The sequence below is a fragment of the Heterocephalus glaber genome, unplaced genomic scaffold, assembly GCF_053883595.1.
Source record: "Heterocephalus glaber isolate CG9 unplaced genomic scaffold, H.glaber_assembly_v1.0 deba00001762, whole genome shotgun sequence".
Lineage (NCBI taxonomy): Eukaryota > Metazoa > Chordata > Mammalia > Rodentia > Bathyergidae > Heterocephalus > Heterocephalus glaber.
In genome coordinates, this window is record NW_028258459.1 from 822,948 (window position 1) to 846,611 (window position 23,664).

The window sequence follows — 23,664 nt, forward strand, 5'->3', positions numbered from 1 at the left end:
GCCAGGTACTACAGGTTCCCCTCTAATCCAGGAGGGTGGGGCCATTGGTACTCATTCATGGCATCCACTTCACCTTGACTCCAGACACTGCCTGGGCCTCCTCTGCAGTGGGACCTGAGGACACTGCCTTATATCAAGATCCTCACTGCCTGGTTCCTGGAGGCCCTGTAAAAGGCATGGAGAGCCCTGAGGCTCAGACCACAAACACGGGGAAGCCAGTCCCTCTGTGCTTCCTGGGTCTTCCCATAAGTGACAGAAGAGATAAGTTGAGGCTGGTGTTCTCTATTTTCAGATAAGAGGTTCCCTGGGCTCACACCTAGACTCCTGGAAGGGCCTGGGATGCCTGCGGTCTCCTAGGCTGATAACAGTGGAGCTCTGAGAAGTTCCATCTTTTTTGGGGGGTGGAGTATCTTCATACCTTCAGTCCTTACCAAAGTTCCTCACCTTGATTCCTGGCAGATCCTGGCCTCCTCTCTCTGCTGACCAGGTGTGGCTCCTCTGCTGACCTGGTGACACACCAAACACCAATGCGGACCTCCCTGAGACCAGGGAGAAAGAAGTGAGGATGTAGCATTGCTGAAAACCCCTGCATGGGGTTTCCCCAGGCTTTGGACAGAAGGACCAGGTTTCAGGGTCCATCCTTTGTCTAGAGCTTGCCCAAGGATTCACATTACCCCTCTGCTGACTGGCACATACATCTTGTAATCCAAGGCCACTACCTCTATTTGATTCCAGAGGTGGAAGCAGGAGGTAGGGCGCCTGTTCCTCATTGTCCTGCTTGGGGCCATCCTGGCCTGCCAGTAGTGGCAGATTTCCTCCGTCTGTGATCTGTATACCTGGAATTAAACTCCGCTAACCAAGACAAACTGCTCTGAGACAACAAAAATCAGGGGAAACTGTGCACTGCACCTCCAAGGGCTGAACCAGGTTGCCCTTTGGTTCAGAGTATAGTCCCCGCCCCCTGAGTCCTGGAAGGAGCCCACCCCTCTGTGGACCTGAGTCCTCCCTCAAATTCCAGGTCAGAATGCAGGATACAGCTCAGTTTCAAAGCACAGGCCAGCTAGGTCTCATGTATTATGGGTCTTGGGCCCTTCAGTCCTACCTCAGTTCTCACCTTGACTGAGACAGTCTGGGCTCTTCCCTTTTCTGAGGCCACACTCCTTCCACCAAATTCTTAAGCTCCCTCAGACCTGGGTGCAGGATCAGGAATCCCCTGCCTGGTCACTGCACGGGGATTCCCTGGACTAGAGCAGGGGCAGGCTCCTGTATGGTGCTCCCTGTTCTGGAGTCTAAAGCCCCCTCCTTTGTGACCAAGGTTGTCACCATTCTCAGAGCCTCACCTGTGGAATTGGACGACCACACATCCAGGCACCATGCCCAATGCTTGGTAGGGCTGCTAACTAGGGAAGAGATGTCCTCCAAAGGGTTCCTTTATTGGAGTGGTTTGGGTGCCCTGTTTCCCTCTCATGGGTCATGACCTTGGCTCCTGGCAGGCTGAACCCCCATCCCTGTTTGCCTGAGTATTTCCTGTCACACCAAGGCTCTGACTTCCAGGTCCCCTGAGGCCCAAGTGGGGAGGGGACGCATTCTGACAGCCTGGCCCTGTGTGGTTCAGGGCTGACAACAGAGATGGATCTGGATTGTTCAGAGAGCCTCTCTCTGAGCTGGGGCTTCCTTACCTCCCTAGGGACCCCATCTGGACTGGGAACCAGGTTCTCTCTGCTCCCTTCACCTAAAGGTCAGTCCTCAGAACATGGCCATCACCCCTCTTTGACTCCACAGGTTAAAGTCAGAGGATGTCACACATATACTTTCACATGGCTGACAAGAGGTGCTAAACGGGATCCTCTCAGGGCCGCTCTGTCTCTCCTCAGACCTCACTTTGTCTCTACCAGAGCCAGGGTCTCCCATCTGTTCCCCTCAGACCAGTCTTCTGAAACTCAGGGACCCCTAAGGCAGAAAGTTCTTCCTGGGTGTAGGCTCTCCTGAAGAGGAATCCCTGGGCTTCTGGGCTGACAAGAGAGTACGGGCTGGGTTATTTGGGGACCCGCCCATTGGGCAGGGCATCCTCAGTTCCCTCATAGCTTCTCTACTTAATTGATTCGAGGTTCTCGCAGCTCCATTCACCTGAAGCAGAGACCTCAGAAGAAGGCTCTCACACCCATGGTCTTCTGAGGCAAGTATGGAGGAGGAGCCTCATTCCTATAAATCGGCCCTGTGTGGTGCAGGGCAGACAACAGAGACAGATCTGGATTACTTGGAGCCCTCCCTCCACCCTCACCCTGACCTATCTGACTCACCTCCTCTCTGCATTCCAGCCCTCAGAACAAGGCTCCGACTCTGCACTCAGGGTCTCCTGATATCATAAGGGGCCCTCCTGAGAATTCTTTCCTAGGGTACAAGGCAGCCCTGGATTGTTTGTAGCCTGTCTCTCTAGAGTGGAGCTTCCACACTCTCCCACAGCTCCTCAATTTGACCTAACTGAGCCTGGCTTTCTCTGATCCCCTCACCTGATGGGGGAAACTGGGAAAAGAGACCTCACATCACTCTTACTCGATGAAGCAGCAGTCAGTGGATGTCACATCCAGAAACATGCCCAAGGTCTTCGAGCTCTGACCGCAGGAGCTGAACGGGATTCTCCAGGTTCCCTACCTCCTCCCTAGGGGTCTTCACCTTGGTTCCTGGCAGAGCCCAGACCTTTATCCGCTGTGGACCTGAGTCTGTCCCCCTAGACCCAGACTTGAAATCCTGGGTTCCCCGGAGCTAGAAAGAACACTCATATGAAAATCCTTCCCCGGAGTGCAGGGCTGACAAGAGTCAGATCTGGATGGTTCGGAGAGGCTGTCTATGGAGTATACATCTTCAGTCGACCTTCAAGTCTCAAGTTGAGCTAACACAACCCAGTCCCTCTCTGAAGCCCGGAACTCAGAACAAGGCCCTCCCATTGCTCTGACCCCATGAGGAGTGGCGGAGGTCACAGCCGGTGACATGTCCCTGACAACAGGAGTGGAAGGAGATTCTGTAGGTCCCTCTGCCCTCCCTAGAAGCCATAACAGTGGTTCCCAGCAGAGCCTGGACCCTGGTCCTCTCCACCTCAGTCAGCTTTCCTTGATCTACAGTCCCCATGGTAGCAAGCATCAGAGGGACGGGGTGGTCAGACTGACAGCACCGCCTGGGGTCTCAAAGGTTGAGGGCAGAGACCAGGCTTAAGTGTATAAAAAGTATAATTACCTATTTATATGTGTGGATAAGTTCATATATTCAGAGTGGATATGTATTTTATATGTGTATTTATACAAATGCATTTTCACATATATATGTAGACTACATACACTTATTTGAGTAAAGATTTTTGTAATACACATGATTCACTTTTAAACTTGCTGTTATATTTCTACTACATTCTTTTTATTCTATTAAAGTAGCGACTGTTTTGAAAGCCAGTCCTCAACCACTAGGGAGGGTTCAGGTGGTTATTAGCTCAGTCTCAGCCATGCTGTCTCCTTTCTCCTGCTGTCCTCCTGTTTCTCCCAGGCCATTGGCATCTCCGGCATGAGGAGCTGCCAGGCCGTGCAGTGTTGCAGAGCCAGGAGATTTTCAACTTTCTTCCAACTCATGCTGTCACAGCTCACCTATGCAGGCCTCAGCCCCCACCCACTCCCCTCCCCACTCCAGCTACAAGTGCCAGTTAGACAGTCTTCAGTCTTCCTCAGGGCTTCCTCGGAAAATGTTGTTCACAGACATTTAGTTGCCTATGTGTGTTTGCTAGGCTTCTCTCACTCTTTTCTGTTGGTCTCTGGGGTTGTCAGAAAGCACAAAGGAGTAGCCCACATTTGTTTGTCCTTTTGGCAGCTACAGGTAAGGCCCTGACTTACAAGGAATTTAAGGAAAATTGAGTTTTATGTTACTCTGTTTCCCATCAATGAATATGCACACTGCTCTATTTATTTCACTTTTTTCCCTGAATCTGTCAGTAGTTTTATAGGTGCCTCTATAAAGACCTTATCTAGTCTTCCTAGATATTTCTAGGATTTAATTACTCTTATAAAAGGCACATTGTCTATTAATTGCTCTAGTCAGTGCTTTGGCATTACAGAGCTTTCTGTATTGGTAACCAAGTGCCCACTTAGTTCTGAAGTGTCAGTCACTTAAATATTCCATTCCTGTTCCTTGGAATTTTCAAGATACATGATGATATTGTCACTGTAAGTTTTTTCCCCAATAATATCACCTCTCATTATTTTTGTTTCTGTAGCCTGACTTTTGTGTCTCAGTGCTGTTTTGAAATGTACACGTGATATATATCTATGTCTTGTTCCTGACTTTAACCATAATTCTTCTAACAGTCCCATTTGAGTATGTTTGATGTTGGTTTTAAGAAATAGAAGTAAAAAAAAGAAATGGAAGTTTGCTTTTTATACTAGTTAAATAAATGTTTCATTATATTAAATATGCTACTTATTTATGTAGGATGTTCACTGCTATAAGAGGGAGTTTGCCTCGAGTGTTTTTACCCTGGAGCGTGCTCATGTGGTTATGAACCCAGGAGAGCTGGCCTGGAAGCATGAGTTGAGCAAGCAATATTTCTGCAGGCTGTGGATGGTCAGACATCTGATGGTGAGAAGTTTCCCTGAGCACTTGTGGAACTGGTCTCCAAAACAACCTTGTCCTGGAACATCTGTGGGTGGCCTGAGCTTGGAGTACAGTTTCACTTCCTGCAGTGGAATAAATGTTTTCTCTGTCTATTTAGACCAGTTTGGCCATTTATTAATTTTATTGCTATAAAGTGATCAGTGTCCTTTAGGATTTTATGTATAATGGACAATATCTGTCATGGAAGTTTTTTATTACAGAAAACCTGAAACATAGTAGAGAGGATATTATTGTGAACTCACTACACCTGACATTCAGCAACAGCAAACTTGAATACATGGCAAATCTGGTTCCAGTGAGTCCTTCCACCTACCTATATTGAAACTACTGGAAAAATGTAGAGTAAGTCAAAAGCATCCCAATATTTCATCTCTCAATATTTCAATATACTTTTCTAAAAGATAAGCTTTTTTGGGGCTGACAATTTAGCTCAGTGGTTTCACTGCCTGCTGCGCAAGCACAAGGTCCAGAGTTCGATCCCCGGTATAAAAACCAAAAAAACAAAAAACAAACAAACAAAAAAAGATAAGCGTTTTTTAAAAGTTACAATAGTTATAATTTCTAAAAAGTATATAACTGATCATCAAATATAAAATATGGTAAATACTTTTCTGTTAGACATATACTTTTTTCAGTAGCTTCCTTGAACGTATATCCAAATATGATTCATATAGAGTAATTTTTGCTATGACTCTTAAATATTTCTTAATCTATACATTTCTTGCCCTGATCTTTTCTCCTTGCAATTACTTTTAGTTGTTGAAAAGAAAAAGGCACGTACCATTTTCTGTTTTCCATACTCTGGATTTTGTTCAATGCCACACTATTGTGTCTTATATTCTTTTTTGCCTAGCTTACAGGGCCATGTGTTGTTATAGGTTCGTTATGTGTAAACTCTTCCCCATTCCTAAATTCAGCCATTTCTACAGAGAAATTTGATTTCTTCTATTGATAATGGTTCAATAAAGATGTATCTGGGTGTCACTGCTACTGAAATGATGTCAGTTATTGGTCTCCTCTGCTGACTGCACAATGAAATATATCTACACATATCTATAAATATTTACTATGTAAACTTGTTTGGATATTAAATTGAATGTGACTTTATACTGATGTCTGCAATTGTACACCAGTTCCACAAAGATCATTCTGGCCCCTCCTCTGGATTGTTCATGGCCTCCCAGTCCATCAGTGAGAACCCTGGACCCTGCCTGCCATCTACTCTCCATTTAATTAATGGTGCAGTTCCAGTATAGAGGAATAGCAGATTTGGATTTGCTGCAGCTACCCCTGTACCCCCATGGGAAGCATCTTTATCAATTATATTACAATGTTTACAGTTTCACTGACCTTTAGTACCACTGTCTCTACCCATTTCCAACAGTATATAGGTCAGTAATTTCCCCCTACTTGTCTCACTGACAATGTGAATACACTTGTAATACACTTAGGATTTTTTCTTATTGGAGACAGTCTACACTATGGTGGGGTAACCCATTTATTAAATGTTACTTAAATTTCCATACACTAATGTCCACACTTAGTTCTGTAAATTTGTATGAGTTTTGACAAATGTTCCGTGCTCCTGTCTGAGTCCAGTAGTGCTGCTGTAATAGTCAGCTTTCCCATTCCTGGACACAGGGCATGACACCCACAACTTAAAGAAGCAAATGGTAGGGTCCACAGTAAGATCATTATAGGGGAAGGAATTGGAAGAACAAAACTGCTCAGTTCAAGGGGGCCAGGAATCAGAGCAGGGGAACAGCACCAGAGAAGAAGGGCCGAGGGACCATATACAGAACTCAAGTTCATGTATCCATAACCTATGCAGACACACCTAAGAATATACTTTACTAAACTGCTGGGTATTCCTTAATCTAATGAAGTTGACATATCTGGATCAACAGTCAAAATTGACCCCCTATAAACTTCAAACCCAAACATATATCCTCAAACCATATTTAATTTTACAATAAAGAGAATAACAAGTTCATGATTCCACCTAACATAATACAATTATCCCCCAGAAAACCAGAATCACGATGACCCCTTCCCCAAAGTCTTAACAATTCCAGAATTTTTCAAAAGTCAAAGTTCAAGTCTCTTCTGAGACACAAGGAAAACTCTTTGCATGGAGCAACTGGTGTGAGTTTATATCCAGTATCACCTACAAGTAAAATGTCTACCACAAATGAGTCAATCAGAAGTGTTTTTTTCAGCTGAGTCCAAAGTATTATCTTCTTCAACTGTTTTAGTATCTCTGGATCTTTTATGTCTTGTTATTCATGTGTATATTGATTGGTGTGGTTTCCTTTATACCCTGAAACTCTTTTTACCTGGATGGTTCATGAGGGTGACCTCCAAGACACACTCCAGGACAACCTCCAAGACTACCACTCTGCACCCAAACTCTGTGAGGGAGAGTCCTTCCAGAAGACTCAATGAGGGTGGGGGATGGGGCTCAGTAGTGCCATGCCTTCCTGGCAAGTGCAAGATCCTGAGTTTGATCCCTGGTACAAAAGAAAAGGAAGAAGAGGAAGAGGAAGAGGAAGCCGAAGCCGAAGAAGAAGAAGAAGAAGAAGAAGAAGAAGAAGAAGAAGAAGAAGAAGAAGAAGAAGAAGACGACGACGACGACGACGACGACGACGACGACGACGACGACGACGACGACGAAGAAGAAGAAGAAGAATCCAGAGGACCCAATGAATTTCCAAGAAGCATCTTGCAGTGTGCCTGCCCCTAACCCCCAAGGTTCATGTATGGCGGGAGTGCTGAGAAACATTCTGCATTCTCCTTGCCACAACTTGGAATTGCATTGGTGGCTTACACAAAGTGATTTTAAAACCATTCCTCCTTACACCATACTTTTCAGGGTTTGAAAGAGCCTACAATTACCTCATTGTCTAGTGCAGTGAGTTTTGAGAAATGGATAATTTCAAGCAATCACAATTACAGTATCATAGAAAATCAATTTCCTGCTTTCACCCAGTCAACCTTTATTCCCTTCCCCTTCCACAAAAAACTGTAAGTGATCTTTTCTCCTGCCTATTATTTTGCCTTCTCCAGAATATGATATCTATTATCATACACCATACAGCTTTTAAGAAGGATTTTGGTAATATTGGGCTTCTCTCTCTTAGCTTAAGTCTAGCTAAAGATGTTTCAATTTTGCTGATCCTTTCAAAATACACGTTTCCTTGTGTCATTTTCTCTATTCATTTTATTCTCTATTTCATTCTTTCCAGTTTAACCTTTAGTATTCCACCCTTCTTTATTCACATTTTGGGTTGGCTTGCTCTTGTTGTAATCCCTAAATCTTGAAGACTAGGCTATTGTTTGAGATCACGTTTTCTTTTAAATGTAGGCTTCATAGCTCTAAATTTCTGAATGTTGCTTTCTCTGCATCCCATAAATTTTGTGATATGATTTTTGTTTCTTTTCCTTTATTTTTTGCAGAGGTAGGGATCATACTCAGGGCCTCATATATTCTAGGCAAGAGCTTTACCAACAGAGCTGCAGTCCAAGCCCTAATGATGTACATTTTTGGCTTTGTACATTCCAAAGTACTTTCTACTTTGTTTTTTGATATGTCCTGTGTTCCACTGGTTATTTTTATGGACTGAATTTTGTTCCCTCACCTCCATATTCATATGACAGATTTCATCCAGTACCTCAGAATGTGACTATCTTTGCTATAGTTTCTTTAAAACAGTAATGGAGTACAGAAATAAGACAAAAATTGGATTGAATACAGCACAGTAGAGAGTTGCAGCAAAATACAGCCTCTCTGGACCTGGATTGAAGACACCTGTAAAAAAACAACTCGAGCAAGATTTAGATTTCCTACAATTGGGAGGGAGCTGACCAGAAAGCTTGCAACTACATAGAAGCTGGAGAAATGGAGCACAATCCAGAGAAAAGAACAAAACATTCTGGAAAGGAACCCTGCCTCCTGGGGAAGAGGACCTGTCTCAGCTGATAGAATTTAAACCTTAGCAACCCCAGGAGAAACAATGGACCAGGATGACAGTGCTAGCCCCAAGGAAAGCCCATGATTATGACGAACTGCAAATACAGTACGGGGTTTTACTCTGAAAATGACCAACGCCTTCTACATGACAGGCTAGAGTTGGAGAATAAATCCAGTACAGCACCCATCATATTTGAGAGGGCTTAAAAAAGAGCCATTTGGGGAAGGGGTTAATTATTTAGGACTGAGCTACAGAACAACTATTCTTCAGGATTTCTGGAGTAGAAAAAGAATCCAGATGAATAAGGTGTTCAGAGAGCTCAAAGATAATATAACTAAACAAATAACAGACTAAATAAACAAAATAATCAGTGAGCTTATAGAAGACACTAATTAAAAAACTAACTGAGCTAAACAAAATGATACAAAACATGAACGACCACTTTTGCAAATAAAGAGAGTCCATGAAAAGTTACCAAACAGAAATGTAGGAGACAAAAAAAATTCTGAAAATATGGGCAACAGAAATGAACAATGTGAAGACATAGTATCGGAAATAGAACACAGGGATGATGTAAGTGATCATATACGCAGAGATGCCTTAAAAAAACAGCAAGAAAACATGGAAAAATGATCCATCAGTTGCTAGTTCACTCAAAGAAGACTAATCGAAGATTAATTTGAATTTATGCAAAATCAAAAGATAGCACAAATGGCATAAAAATTTGTGAACAAAAGTAATAGCAGAAAACTTTCTAAATATAGGGAAAGAATTTAACACAGAGATAACCAAGGTATATAGAACTCCAAATAGCTATGGTGAGGAGAAATTTTCTCCAGGACACATTATAGTCAAAATCTCTGAGGTTGAACACAAAGACAGACTCTAAATAGCTAGTAGAGAAAAATTTTTAAAAATCTCTTACAAAGGTAAACCCATTAGAATTATGGCAGCCTTCTCAACAGAAATCTTAAAGGGCAGGAGAGTTCAGAGTGAAGAGTTCCAAGCCCTAAGAGAAAACAATTTCCAATCCAGAGTGATATACCCTGAAAAACTATCTGTCAAAATTGATGGAGAAATGAAGTTTTTCCATGACAAAGAGTGCCATAAGAAATTCATGGCCAAAACAGCACTTTAAAAAATTTTCAAGAATATCCTAGAAAAAGACAATGATGGCCCCCAGCGCACCAAGGAGCAGAGCTGCCACCAGAGCTAAGGAAACTTCTGGGCCACTGTACTACCGTGCCCAGCATCAAGGAGGTAAGCTGCAGGGGCAGCACCCCACACACACTGAAATGAGAAGACACGTAAAGAAGTTTCAAAATCAGACTTCCAGATCACCTAAAGCAACCCTAAAGGGAAATGAGATGGAACACTCTGATATTCAACCACCTGGACTCCCTGATCTGGCAACAAAAGAGGATCTGGAAAAAATGAAATCAGAAATAATTTCTCAGATAACAGCAGAGACTGTGTTCATAGTGCAAGGCATAATTAATAAATCTAGAGAGGCCACAGATAAGAAAATAGAGGAGCTGAGGAACATGATGGAATCCCAACATAGGAAACAAATGGAATCCATAAAACAGATGCAAACAGATTTCCAGGTGATTAAAAACTCCATTGAAAGTTTACACAGCAGAATGAACCAATGTGAGGGCAGAATTTCAGATATAGAAGATAAGATTGCAATTAGTGACCAGGAAAAGAAAAATTTTTTTGAAATAGTAAGGGACCACCAGAAATCAATCCAGCAGCTGCTAGATGATGCAAACAAGAGTAACATAAGGCTGATCAGAGTCAAAGAAGAAACAGGAGAGAGTGCAGAGAACATTAAAAATCTGTTCACAGAAGTGAAGGCACAAAACTTCCCAAGCAGGGGAAAAGAACCTGACACACAGATAAGTGAGGCATAGAGGACTCCAACTAGCCTTGATAAAAAAAAAAAAAAAACTACACATAGGCATATAATACTTAAGATTCCAGAAACCCAACTGAAGAACAAAATTCTATAAGCACTCAGAGAAAAGAAACAAATTACATAAAAAGGAATGCCCATCAGAATCACAGCAGACTTCTCAATGCAAACCCTCAAGGCAAGAAAAGTTTGAAGTGACATATTTCAGCCCTAAAGGCAAACAGCCTCCAACCCAGATTGATGTACCCTGCAAAACTATCTTTCAAATTTCATGGAGAAATAAGATACCTTCATGACAAAGACTGCCTTAGGAACTTCATGAATACCAAACCAGCACTCCAAAACATTTTACACAATATCCTAGAAAAACAAAACAAGGATCACAACCCCAGTAAGCCCAGCAGAATGAATCCATCAGGCATGACAAGGAATTAAAGCAAAGAAGGAGAATTTTAAAAAAAGAAAAAGTCATGACAAGGATAAGTCAATAAGTATCAGTTATAACCATCAATGTTCATGGTCTCAATTCGCCAATCAAAAGAAATAGACTAGCAGAATGGGTCAAGAACTAAGATCCAACAATATGCTGCATACAAGAAACACACTTACTTCAAAAAGAAACTCATAGACTTAAAGTTAAAGGGTGGAGAGACGCCTAATCACCCCGCTGCAGACGGGCAGGTCTGCCCATGCCCTACCAAGGTCCTGAGTTGCATGGAGTGTGCCGAATCAGCCCGCTGCAGACAGGCGGGTCTGCCCACACCCTACTGAGGTCCCCAGTCCCATGGAACACACGCCGAGTCAGCCTGCTGCAGACAGGCAGGTCTGTGCACGCTCTACCGGGGTCCTGAGTCACACGGAAGACGCCGAATCACCCCGATGCAGCCACCTGATTCCACACTACAAAGACGCAGAGGACACCAGACCACCAGACCAAGGTACTGAGTCCCACAGTTCCTGGTCCAGAGGTAGGGGCTTCTAAGCCGTCGTCCCACTGCTCCTCGTCCAGAGGAAGGGGCTTCCTGGTCACCATGCCTCCTGCTGCTCCCAGACCAGAGGAAAGGGCTTTTGGGCCACCTTCTGTCCCGCTGCTCCTGGCGCAGAGGAAGGGGCTTCTGGGCCACCATCCCTCCCACCTCTCCCGGCCCAGAGGGAGGGGCTTCTGAGCCACCATCCCAACGGCTCCTGGTCCAGAGGAAGGGGTTTCCCGGCCACCATCCCTCCGGCTGCTCCCAGCCCACAGGAAAGGGCTTTTGGGTCACCATCCCTACCGCTGCTCCTGGCCCCTGTCCCACCTCACCCAGCTCAGAGGAGGTAATCCCTGCAGGCGCTAACAGCCCCCCGCCCCAGTTGAAATGAGAAAACATGTAAATAAGTCTCAAAACCAGACTCCCAGATCACCTACAGCAACCCCAAAGGGAAATGAGATGGAACCCTCTGATACTCAACCATCTGGACCCACTGAACTGGCAACAAAAGGGGATCTAGAAAAAATGAAATCAGAAATAATTTCTCAGATAACAGGAGAAATTGTGCCCCTAGTGCAAGACATGATTAATAAATCTAGAGAGGAGCTCAGGAACATGATGGAATCCCAACATAAGAAACTAATGGAATCCATAAAACAGATGCAAATAGATTTCCAGGACACGAAAAACTCCACTGAAAGTCTACACAGCAGAATGAGCCAATGTGAGAACACAATTTCAGATATAGAAGATAAGATTGCAATTAGTGACCAGGAAAAGAAAAATTGCTTCGAAATTATAAGGGAACATGAGAAATCAATCCAGCAGCTGCTAGATGATGCAAAGAAGAATAACATAAGACTGATTGGGCTCAATGAAGAAACAGGAGAGAGTGAAGATAACATAAAAAATCTCTTCACAGAAATAATGGCAGAAAACTTCCCAAGCAGGGGAAAAGAGCTTGACATACAGATAAGTGAGGCATATAGGACTCCAAATAGCCTTGATCAAAAAAAAATCTACACATAGGCATATAATTGTTAAGATTCCAGAAACACAACAGAAGAACAAAGTTCTCCAAGCAGTCAGAGAAAAGAAACAAATCACATACAAAGGGAAGCCCATGAGAATCACAGCAGACTTCTCAATACAAACCATCAAGGCAAGAAGAGCTTGGAGTGACATATTCCAAGCCCTAAAAGAAAACAGCCTCCAACCCAGATTGATGTGCCCTGCAAAACTATCTTTCAAAATGGATGGAGAAATAAGATACTTTCATGACAAAGAGCACCTTAGGAACTTCGTGAATACCAAACCAGCACTCCAAAGAATTTTACACAATATCCTAGGAACAGACATTGAGGATCACAACCCCAGGAAGCAAAGCAGAATGAACCCATCTGGCATGACAAGAAATTAAATGTAAAGGGGGAGAACCCAACAAAAAGAAAAAGTCATGGCAATGACAAGTCAATACGTTTCAGTTATAACCATCAACGTTAATGGTCTCAATTCACCAATCAAAAGAAATAGACTGTCAGAATGGGTCAAGAAGCAAAATCCAACAATATGCTGCATACAAGAAACACACTTAATTCAAAAGGAAACTCATAGACTGAAAGTTAAAGGGTGGAAAACAATACTGCATGGGACAGGAACCCGAAAAAAAGGAGGAGTAGCTATCCTCTTTCCAGATCAAGTAGATTTCAAACCAACACTGATTAAGAGAGACGAAGAAGGACACTACATCCTTGTAAAGGGAAGAATACAACAGGAAAACATGACAATCATAAATATCTATGCACCAAACACTACTGCAACCAACTATATAAAACAAATACTAACGGACATGAAAAGTCATATATGCACTAATACAATTGTAGTGGGGGACCTCAACACCCCACTGTCACAAATACATAGATCAACTAGACTAAAAATAAGTAATGAAATACTAGAACTCAATCGAACTCTTGAACAAATGAACTTAAGAGATGTTTACAAAGTCTTCCACCCCACAAAATCAGAATACACATTCTTCTCAGCTGCACATGGGTCATTCTCCAAAATAGACCACATACTCACACATAGAACATGTTTAAGTAAGTGCAAAGGAATTGAAGTTATCCCCTGTATATTATCACACCATAGTGCGATGAAATTGGAGATCCATAGCAAAAGAAACTCAAAAAATTTCATATACATGTGGAAATCGAACAACACACTTCTGAATAACCAATGGGTCACAGAGGAAATTAAAGAAGAAATCAGACAGTTACTTCAATTAAATGACAATGACAATACAACATATCAGAATCTATGGGGCACAATGAAATCAGTCTTATGAGGGAAATTCATAACAGTGAACAGGCATATTAGGAAAACAGAACAAGCCCAATTAAACAACCTGATGCTGAACCTCAGGCTTCTAGAAAAAGAAGAGCAGGACAACTGCAAAGCTCATACAAGGGAGGAAATTATAAAGATCAGAGGAGAAATCAATGCAATGGAGACTAAGAGAATGATACAAAAAAATCGATGAAGCCAAGAGTTGGTTCTTCGAAAGAATCAACAAAATTGACAAAACTTTAGCCAACCTTGTCAGAAAAAGGAAAGAAAAGGCCCAGATCCACCCAATTAGGAATGAAAAGGGTGAAATTACAACAGACCCAGCAGAAATCCAGAGGATCATCAATACCTACTTCCAGAACCTATACGCCAATAAGATGGACAACACAGAAGAAATGAACAGATTCCTAGATACATATGAATTACCAAAGTTGAACAAAGAAGACCTAAAAATTCTGAACAACCCAACATCAACCAATGAAATTGAAAATGTAATTAAAAACTTATCAACTAAGAAAAGCCTGGGCCCTGATAGCTTCACTGCTGAATTCTACAAGACATTTAGAGAGGAACTGCTGCAACTACTGTTTAAACTCTTCAATGAAATTGAAAGGGAAGCAATACTTGCAAATTCATTCCTGGAAGCAAGCATCACCTTGATCCCAAAAGCAGAGAAAGACCCAACTGAAAAAGAGAACTATATGCTAATCTCACTAATGAACATAGATGCAAAAATCCTTAATAAGATACTGACAAACAGAATGCGGAAGATCATCAAGAAGATCATACACCCTGATCAAGTGGGATTCATCCCAGGGATGCAGGGATGGATCAATATATGAAAATCAATCAATGTAATACACTATATCAATAGAGCCAAGGACAAAAAACATATGATTATCTCCATAGATGCAGAAAAAGCATTTGACAAAATCCAACATGCATTTATGACAAAAACCCTACAAAAAATTGGAATAGATGGTCTCTAACTCAAACTGATAGAAACCACCTATGAAAAACCAACAGCCAATATCATACTAAATGGTCAAAAACTGAAATCCTTCACACTAAAATCAGAAACAAGAGAAGGATGTCCACTATCACCACTCTTGTTCAATATAGTTCTGGAAACATTAGCCACAGCAATTAGACAAGAGAAAGAAATAAAAGGAATAAAGGTAGGTAATGAAGAAGTCAAATTGTCATTATTTGCAGATGACATGATACTCTATATAGAAGACCCCAAGAACTCCACCAAAAGTCTTCTAGACTTAATAACCAAATTCAGTCAAGTAGCTGGTTACAAGGTCAACACACAAAAATCAATAGCTTTCCTCTACACCAATGACAGACTCACTGAGAGAGAAATAGGGAAAATAATTCCTTTCACAATACCATCCAAAAAACTGAAATACCTAGGAATCATCCTAATGAAAGAAATCAAAGACCTCTTCTCTGAAAACTATGGCACTCTGAAAAGAGAGATTGAAGACGATATCAGAAAATGGACAGACATCCCCTGCCCCTGGGTAGGAAGGATTAATATAGTGAAAATGGCCATATTTCCAAAACTGCTATATAGATTTAATACAATTCCAATTGAGATCCCAACAGCATACTTCATAGACCAAGAGAAAACAATCCAAAACTTCATTTGGAACAAGAAGAGACCCAGAATAGCAAAAGCAATTCTAGGTAACAGAGACATGGCAGGGGGTATCACAATCCCCAACCTGCAACTCTACTACAAAGCTACTGTGATAAAAACAGCATGGTACTGGCAAAGAAACAGACTTGAGGACCAGTGGAACAGATTAGAAGATGCAGAAACAACGCCAGACACACTCAGCCATGTCATCTTTGACAAAGGAGCCAAACACCCTCACTGGAGGAAAGATAGCCTCTTTAATAAATGGTGCTGGAAAAATTGGGCTTCAACTTGCCAAAGATTAAAACTAGACCTATATCTCTCACCATGCACTAAACTAAAATCAAAATGGGTTAAAGATCTAAATATTAAAATAGAAACTTTGAACCAGTTGGAACAGAGGTTAGGTAGAACCCTTGAAGACATCAGTGTAGGAAAAGATTTTATGAACAAAACCTCAGTTGCTCGTGAACTAGCACAAACCATCAACAAATGGGATCTCTTCTTATTAAAAAGCTTCTGCACAGCAAGAGAAACCACCAACAGTGTGAAGAGGCAACCCACAATGTGGGAAAAAATCTTCACCTGCTCTTCCTCAGACAAAGGTCTACTATCTCGAATCTATAAAGAACTTAAAAAGATCAGACCTCCCAAATTTAAAGACCCAATCCAAAAATGGGCATCTGAAATGAACAGACATTTCTCAGACAAAGAAGTAGAAATAGCAAATAAATACATGAAAAAATGTTCTACATCACTGGTCATTTGAGAGATGCAAATGAAAACAACGCTGAGATTCCACTTCACTCCAGAAAGAATGGCTGCTATCATGAAATCAACCAAGAACAAATGCTGGCGGGGCTGTGGGGAAAGAGGAACCCTGCTCCACTGCTGGTGGGAGTGTAGACTGGTGCAACCACTGTTGAAATCAGTATGGAGATACCTCAAAGAACTAGGACTGGAAGTCCCATTTGACCCCGCTATTCCACTGCTGGGGATCTTCCCCAAAGAATTTAAAGAATCGTACCACAATGATATATGTGCGCCCATGTTCATAGCAGCACAGTTTGTAATAGCTAAAACTTGGAAACAGCCCAAAGGCCCATCAACTGGAGACTGGATAAAGAAAATGTGTTTTTTTATAAAATGGAGTACTACTCAGCCATAAAAAATGAGAAATTAGAGACATTTATAGCTAAGTGGATGCACATTGAGGCAATACTCTTAAGTGAAATAAATAGGACACACATGTGTGAATACCGAATAGTTTCTCTGGTGTGAGAAACTGAAAGTGTAAATAAGGACTAAATGTATAATAGGTCATGTGAAATAGGAAGAAAAGGGGCAAAGGGGAAGGAAGTGGGGGGGCTAGGGGAAAGGATAGAAGGGAATGGGATTAATATGAGAAAATGGAAAAATAAGAACAAAATCTTTGTAAATAGGGAGGACTGGAGGGGTTGAAGGGAGGGCTGGGCAAGGGTGAAAAATAAGAACCAAGAGAGACTATGTAAAGGTGCAAATTTCCAATGATGAATGTCATTATATTGTATCCCTAAAATGTACCAATGATTAGAATGAATAATTGATAATGTAAAATAGGAAGAAAAGGTCCAAAGGGGTAGGGAAGGGCAGGGGAAAGGAAAGAAGGGAAAGGAAAAATGATGAGAAATGGAAAAATTGGAAATAAAGTCTTTGTAAATAGGGAAGGGTGGCGGGCATGAAGGGAGGGCTAGGAATGGGGAAAAATAAGAACCAAGATGCATTATGTAAAGGTACAAGTTCCCAATGAGAAATGTAATTGTGTTGTATACCTACAATGTACCAATAAAAGAATTTAATACAAAAAAAAAAGTTAAAGGGTGGAAAAAAATACTACATGCAACAGGAACCCGAAAAAAAGCAGGAGTAGCTATCCTATTTGCAGATCAAATGGATTTCAAGCCAACACTGACTAAGCGAGACAAAGAAGGACACTACATTCTTATAAAGGGAACAATCCAAGAGGAAGAGATGACAGTCATAAATATCTATGCACCAAACACTAGTGTGCCCAACTCTATAAAAAAATACTAATGGACATGAAAAATTAAATAAGCACTAATACAATTGTAGTGGGGGACTGCAATATGCCACTGTCACAAATAGATAAATCAACTGAACAAAAATGAACAATGAAATATTAGAACTCAATCACACTCTTGAAGAAATGAACTTAACAGATGTTTACAGAATGTTCCACCCCACAAAATTAGAATACAGATTGTTTTGAGCTGCACACGGTCATTCTCCAAAATAGAACACATACTCACACATAGAACATGTTTAAGTAAGTGCAAAGGAATTGAAGTTATCCCCTGTATATTATCACACCATAGTGCGATGAAATTGGAGATCCATAGCAAAAGAAACTCAAAAAATTTCATAAACATGTGGAAATCGAACAACACACTTCTGAATAACCAATGGGTCCCAGAGGAAATTAAAGAAGAAATCAGACAGCTCCTACAATTAAATGACAATGATAATACAACATATTGGCATTTATGCAACACAATGAAAGCAGTCTTACTAGGGAAATTCATAGCAGTGAATACTCATATTAGGAAAACATAGCGGGCCCAATTAAACAACCTGATGCTGAACCTCAGGCTTCTAGAAAAACAAGAGCAGGACCAACCCAAAGCTCATACAAGGGAGGAAATTATAAAGGTCAGAGCGAAATCAATGCAATGGAGACTAAGAGAATGACACAAAAAATCAATGAAGCCAAGAGTTGATTCTTCAAAAGAATAAACCAAATTGACAAACCCTTAGCTAACCCTATCAGTAAAAGGAAAGGCTCAAATCCATGCAATTAGGAATGAAAAGGATGAAGTTACAATGGACCCAGCAGAAATCCAGAGGATTATCAATACCTACTTTGAGAACGTATATGCCAATAAGATGGACAAAACAGAAGAAATGGACAGATTCCTAGATACATATGAATTACCACAGTTGAACGAAGAAGACCTAAAAATTCTAAACAATGCAATATCAATAAATGAAATTGAAGACATAATTAAAAACTTACCAACTAAGAAAAGTCCAGGTCCTGATGGCTTCACTGCCGAATTCTGCAAGACATTTAGAGAGGAATTACTGCCACTACCGTTTAAACTCTTCAATGAAATTGAAAGGGAAGCAATATTCCTGAATTCATTCCTTGAAGCAAGCATCACCTTGATCCCAAAAGCAGAGAAAGAACCAACTGAAAAAGAGAACTATAGGCCAATCTCACTAATGAACATAGATGCAAAAATTCTTAATAAGATACTGGCAAACAGAATGCAGAAGATCATCAAGAAGATCATACACCCTGACCAAGCAGGATTCCTCCCAGGGACACAGGGATGTTTCAACATATGCAAATCAATAAGTGTAATACACTATATCAATAAATCCAAGGACAAAAACCATATGATCATCTCAATAGGTGCAGAAAAAGCATTTGACAAAATCCAACACATGTTTATGATTTAAAACTCTACAAAAAATTGGAATTCACGGTCTCTACCTCAATCTGGTAGAAGCCATCTATGAAAAACCAACAGCCAATATCATACTAAATGGCCAAAAACTGAAATCCTTCACACTAAAATCAGGAGCAAGACAAGGATGTCCACTATCAACACTCCTGTTCAATTAGTCTTGGAAACATTAAACACGACAATTAGATAAGACAAAGAAATAAAAGGAATAAAGATAGGAAATGTAGAAGTCAAATTGTCATTATTTGCAGATGACATGATACTCTATATAGAACCCCCAAGAACTTCACCAAAAGTCTTCTACACTTAATAACCAAATTCAGTAAAGAGGCTGGATACGAGGTCAACACACAAAAATCAACTGCTTTGCTCTACATGAACAGCAGCCTCACTGAGGGAGAAATAGGGCAAACAATTCCTTTCACAAAAGCATTTAAAAAACTGAAATACCTAGGAATCATCCTAACAAAAGAAATCAAAGACCTCTTCTCTGAAAACTATAGCACTCTGAAAACAGAGATTGAAGATGATATCAGAAAATGGAAAGACACCCCTGCTCCTGGGTAGGAAGGGTGAACATAGTGAAAATGGCCATACTTCCAAAACTGCTATATAGATTCAATGCAATCCCAATTGAAATTCCAGAAGCATACTTCCCGGACCTTGAGAAAACAATCCAAAAATTCATTTGGAACAAGAAGAGACCTAGAATACCAAAAGCAATTCTAGGTAACAGAAACATAGCAGGTGGTATCACAACCCCCAGCTTGAAACTATAGTACAAAGCTACTGTGATAAAAACATGGTACTGCCAAAAAAAAAAAAAAAAAAACCAGACCTGAAGACCAGTGGAACAGATTAGAAGATGCAGAAACAATCCAGACACACTCACTCACCTCATCTACGACAAAGGATCCCAATACCCTCACTAGAGTAAAGATAGCCTCTTTAATAAATGGTGCTGGAAAAATTGGGTTTCAACTTGCCAAAGATTAAAACTATACCTATCTCTCACCATGCACTAAGCTAAAATTGAAACGGATTAAAGATCTAAATATTAAAACAGAAACGCTGAACCGGCTGAAACAGAGGTTAGGAAGAACTCTTGAAGACATTGGTGTAGGAAAAGATTTTATGAACCAAAACTCAATTGCCTGTGAACTATCACAAACAATCAACAAGTGGGATCTCTTCTTATTAAAAAGCTTCTGCACAGCAAGAGAAACCACCAACAGTGTGAAGAGACAACCCACAATGTGGAAAAAAATTTTCACCTGCTGTTCCTCAGACAAAGGTCTACTATCTAGAATATATAAAGAACTTTAAAAAATCAGACGTCCCAAATTTAAAGACCCAATCCAAAAATGGACATCTGAAATGAACAGACATTTCTCAGACAAAGAAGTAGAAATAGCAAATAAACATACGTAAAAATGTTCAACATCACTGGTCATTACAGAGATGCAAATAAAAACAATGCTGAGATTCTACTTCACTCCAGAAAGAATGGCTGCTATCATGAAATCAACCAATAGCAGGTGCTGTGGGGAAAGAGGAACTCTGCTCCACTGTTGGTGGGAGTGTAGACTGGTGCAACCACTGTGGAAATCAGTATGGAGATACCTCAAAGACCTAGGACTGGAAGTCCCATTTGACCCAAGTACTCTGTTGGGTATCTTCCCCAAAGAATTAGAAGAATCATACCATAGTGATATATGTGCAGCCATGTTCATAGCAGTACAATTTGTAATAGCTAAAACTTGGAAGCAGCCTCAATGCCCATCAACTGGAGACTGGATAAAGAAAATGTGGCATTTTTTTAATAAAATGGAGTACTACTCAGCCATAAAAATGAGAAACTGGAGACACTTATAGCTAAATGAATGCACATTGAGGCGATACTCTTAAGTGAAATAAATTTGACACACATGTTTAAATACTGAATAGTTTCTCTAGTGTGAGAAACTGAAAGTGTAAATAAGGACTAAAAGGTATAATAGGTAATGTGAAATAGGAAGAAAAGGGGCAAAGGGGAAGCGGAAGTGGAGGGGTAGGGGAAAGGATAGAAGGGAATGGAATTAATATGAGAAAATGGAAAAATAGGAACAAAATCTTTGTAAATAGGGAGGGATGGAGGGCATGAAGGGAGGGCTGGGCAAGGGTGAAAAATAAGAACCAAGAGAGACTATGTAAAGGTGCAAATTTACAATGATGCATGTAATTATATTGCACACCTAAAATGTACCAATAATTTTCATTTTTTAAAAAAAAGAAAAAACAATGATGTCAACAATGCCAAACTGTCTAATGGAATGAATACAACAGTCAGGTTTGGGAGTTAAGCAGCAGGGGAAAAAAGGAATCAGCAACATGAAAATAGTTCAATGATAGGTGTAAGTCGATAATTTTCAGCAATAACTCTCAATATAAATGTTCTCAACTCCCCAAGAAAAGGCACAGATTGGCAGAATGGATCAACAAGCAAAGCCCAATAGTATTCCATATACAAGAAACACATTTAATCCAAAAGTAAATTCAGACTAAAAACCAAAGGATAGAAAACAATATTCTATGCAAGGGATGCCTGAAAACAAGCAGGAGTAGCTATTTTTTTTGAAAGTGAACTAACTTTAAGACAAAACTGATCAGAAGAGGCATAGAAGGTCACTATAAATTGGTTAAGGGTACAATTCAACACGAGGAGGTAAGAATTATAAATATTTATGTACCAAACACTGGTGCATCCAACTTCACAAAACAAATACTGCCAGATAAAACATCAGATAAACAGCACAATTACGATGGTGAGACCTTAATACCTTACTCTCACAAATGGATCAACTCGACAGAAAAAAAATCAAGAAAGAAATATCAGAGGTGAACCACACCTTTGAACAAATGGACTTACTAGATTTCTACAGTATTCCACCCAACAACAACAGACCCAGCCCCCTCTGAGAATCACACATGACCTGCCTGACTACTCACCAACCGAGGGAAAAACTACCATGTTGTTGCCAGCAGAATCTCACAGCTGCTCACATTTCTTCAGGGGTCTATGTGTAGCCCACACCAGCTTCACAACTGTCTCTCTTGGCTGTCTTTCAGCCAGACACTCTGGTAGGGTGACCCCAGAAATCCTGAAGTGGCGTTGTTCTGTGGCTTCTAGTTCCTGGAGTAGCTTAGTCTTAAACAGTTAACTTCACAAAATGGCTCCTGGTCTACCACTCTCAAATATGGTGGGTGCTGCACTGGATTTCTTCTCCAAGTCTAACCTGTCAAGTGGAAGGAGTCACTTTCAGGGTAAAACCCCACAACCCTGGGCTTTTCACGAGGCTAGCACTTCCACCTCATTCTATTGCTTGTCCCTGCAGCTGCCAACTCTTTGTGCTTCACTGTTTTTCCCTGCACTGTCCTTTTTTTCCCCCATTGTCCTTTTCAGTTTCTCTGTGCTTTCTAGGTTTTCTGTTGCCGCTTTTTAATTCTTGGAGCTTTTTTTCTTTTTCTCCAGGTTGTTGTTTTCTAGACATAATGCGTCCAATTCTTGGAGAGAGATGATATGCTGCTGGTCCACAGGGATGTTTTCAGGACCTCCTACCCAACAAGCCTGAGGAACGGGCTGTCATCCCCTACAGAAGTTAAGTGACAATAATAACAAGGAGCTCCTTCAGCCGGGCATGGTGGTGCGTGCTTGTAATTCCATCTATTTGGGAAGTTGAGGGAGGCGGCTCTTGAGTTCAACGACTCCCTTTGAAACTTAGCAAGACTTTCCTTGTTTCAAAATGAAATTAAAACAAAGGGGTAGGCATGTAGCTCAGAACTGCTTGAGTTCAATCCCTGGGACTGAAAATAATGAGCTGCAAGTGACTTCTACGTGGACCCATGGAAGCCAAGTGGCATCTTGAATTTATAATGTAAAAGGGCTGGCCTTTGGAGTTCCAAGAAGATCCAGACATGAGGCAGGGACAGAAATATTTCCTATATTAAATGTACTCTTCACTTAGCAAGCTTTCAAACAGGGCTTCTCCTAACCTGGGGCAGACAGGACTCCCTTGAGGGGGGGTCCTACAGTGATCCCCTGATATAAATACCAAGGCTTCAAGCCAAATATGTAAACAAGACAAATACAGCTCCTTAGCTGTGCAGTGGAACACATCTGTAGTCTCAGCTACTCAGGAGGCTGAGGCAGGAGGATCAATTAAGCTCAGGAGTTTGGAACCTGTCCCCACAACATAGTGAGACCCCATCTCTTAAAAAAAAAACAAAAACAAAAACATACTACCTGTTTCTTTCAGGGAGTACGATGGAAGGTCTGATATTCATGTTTGAATAACACAAATGGTGAGTGCATATTCTTACTTTCATCTAGCTTAAATTAAACACAGTACTCAGAGGACAGTTGTATTTCTCGAGACAATGTGATCTTGGTAACATTAAATTCCTCAATACCTGGCTTTCCTTCTGCAACATGATCTGAGAACTGCTACTCCCAAATAGAAATACTTGGCTTTAGGGCAAGTTATTACTCTTTACATACTAACAATACGGAAGCTTGGTCTTCTTTTTGTAATGCTGCTGGTATAGAAGCCATGGCCTCATTCATGCTCAGCATGTGCTTGGGGTACCACTG

General features: G+C 41.1%; 1 protein-coding gene across 6 annotated transcripts in view; it reads right to left on the reverse strand.

Annotated features, from left to right (window-relative positions):
* LOC101711798 (melanoma-associated antigen 8-like) overlaps positions 1-23,664 on the reverse strand; it is a 149,374-nt gene that overhangs the window by 29,230 nt on the left and 96,480 nt on the right. For 3 of the 6 annotated variants that reach the window (XM_087202048.1, XM_087202049.1, XM_087202047.1), the window contains exon 2: positions 18,578-18,620. The exons of 1 other annotated variant lie outside the window; for it this stretch is intronic. Coding sequence is in view for 2 of the 5 variants with exons in the window: in XM_087202045.1 (XP_087058171.1) it covers positions 445-539; positions 18,578-18,620 (138 nt within the window). In the remaining 3 variants the exon portion in view is untranslated. Of the gene's footprint in view, positions 1-444; positions 540-18,577; positions 18,621-23,664 lie in introns of all 6 variants that reach the window. 2 more of the 6 variants (XM_087202045.1, XM_087202046.1) reach the window with 2 other exon arrangements.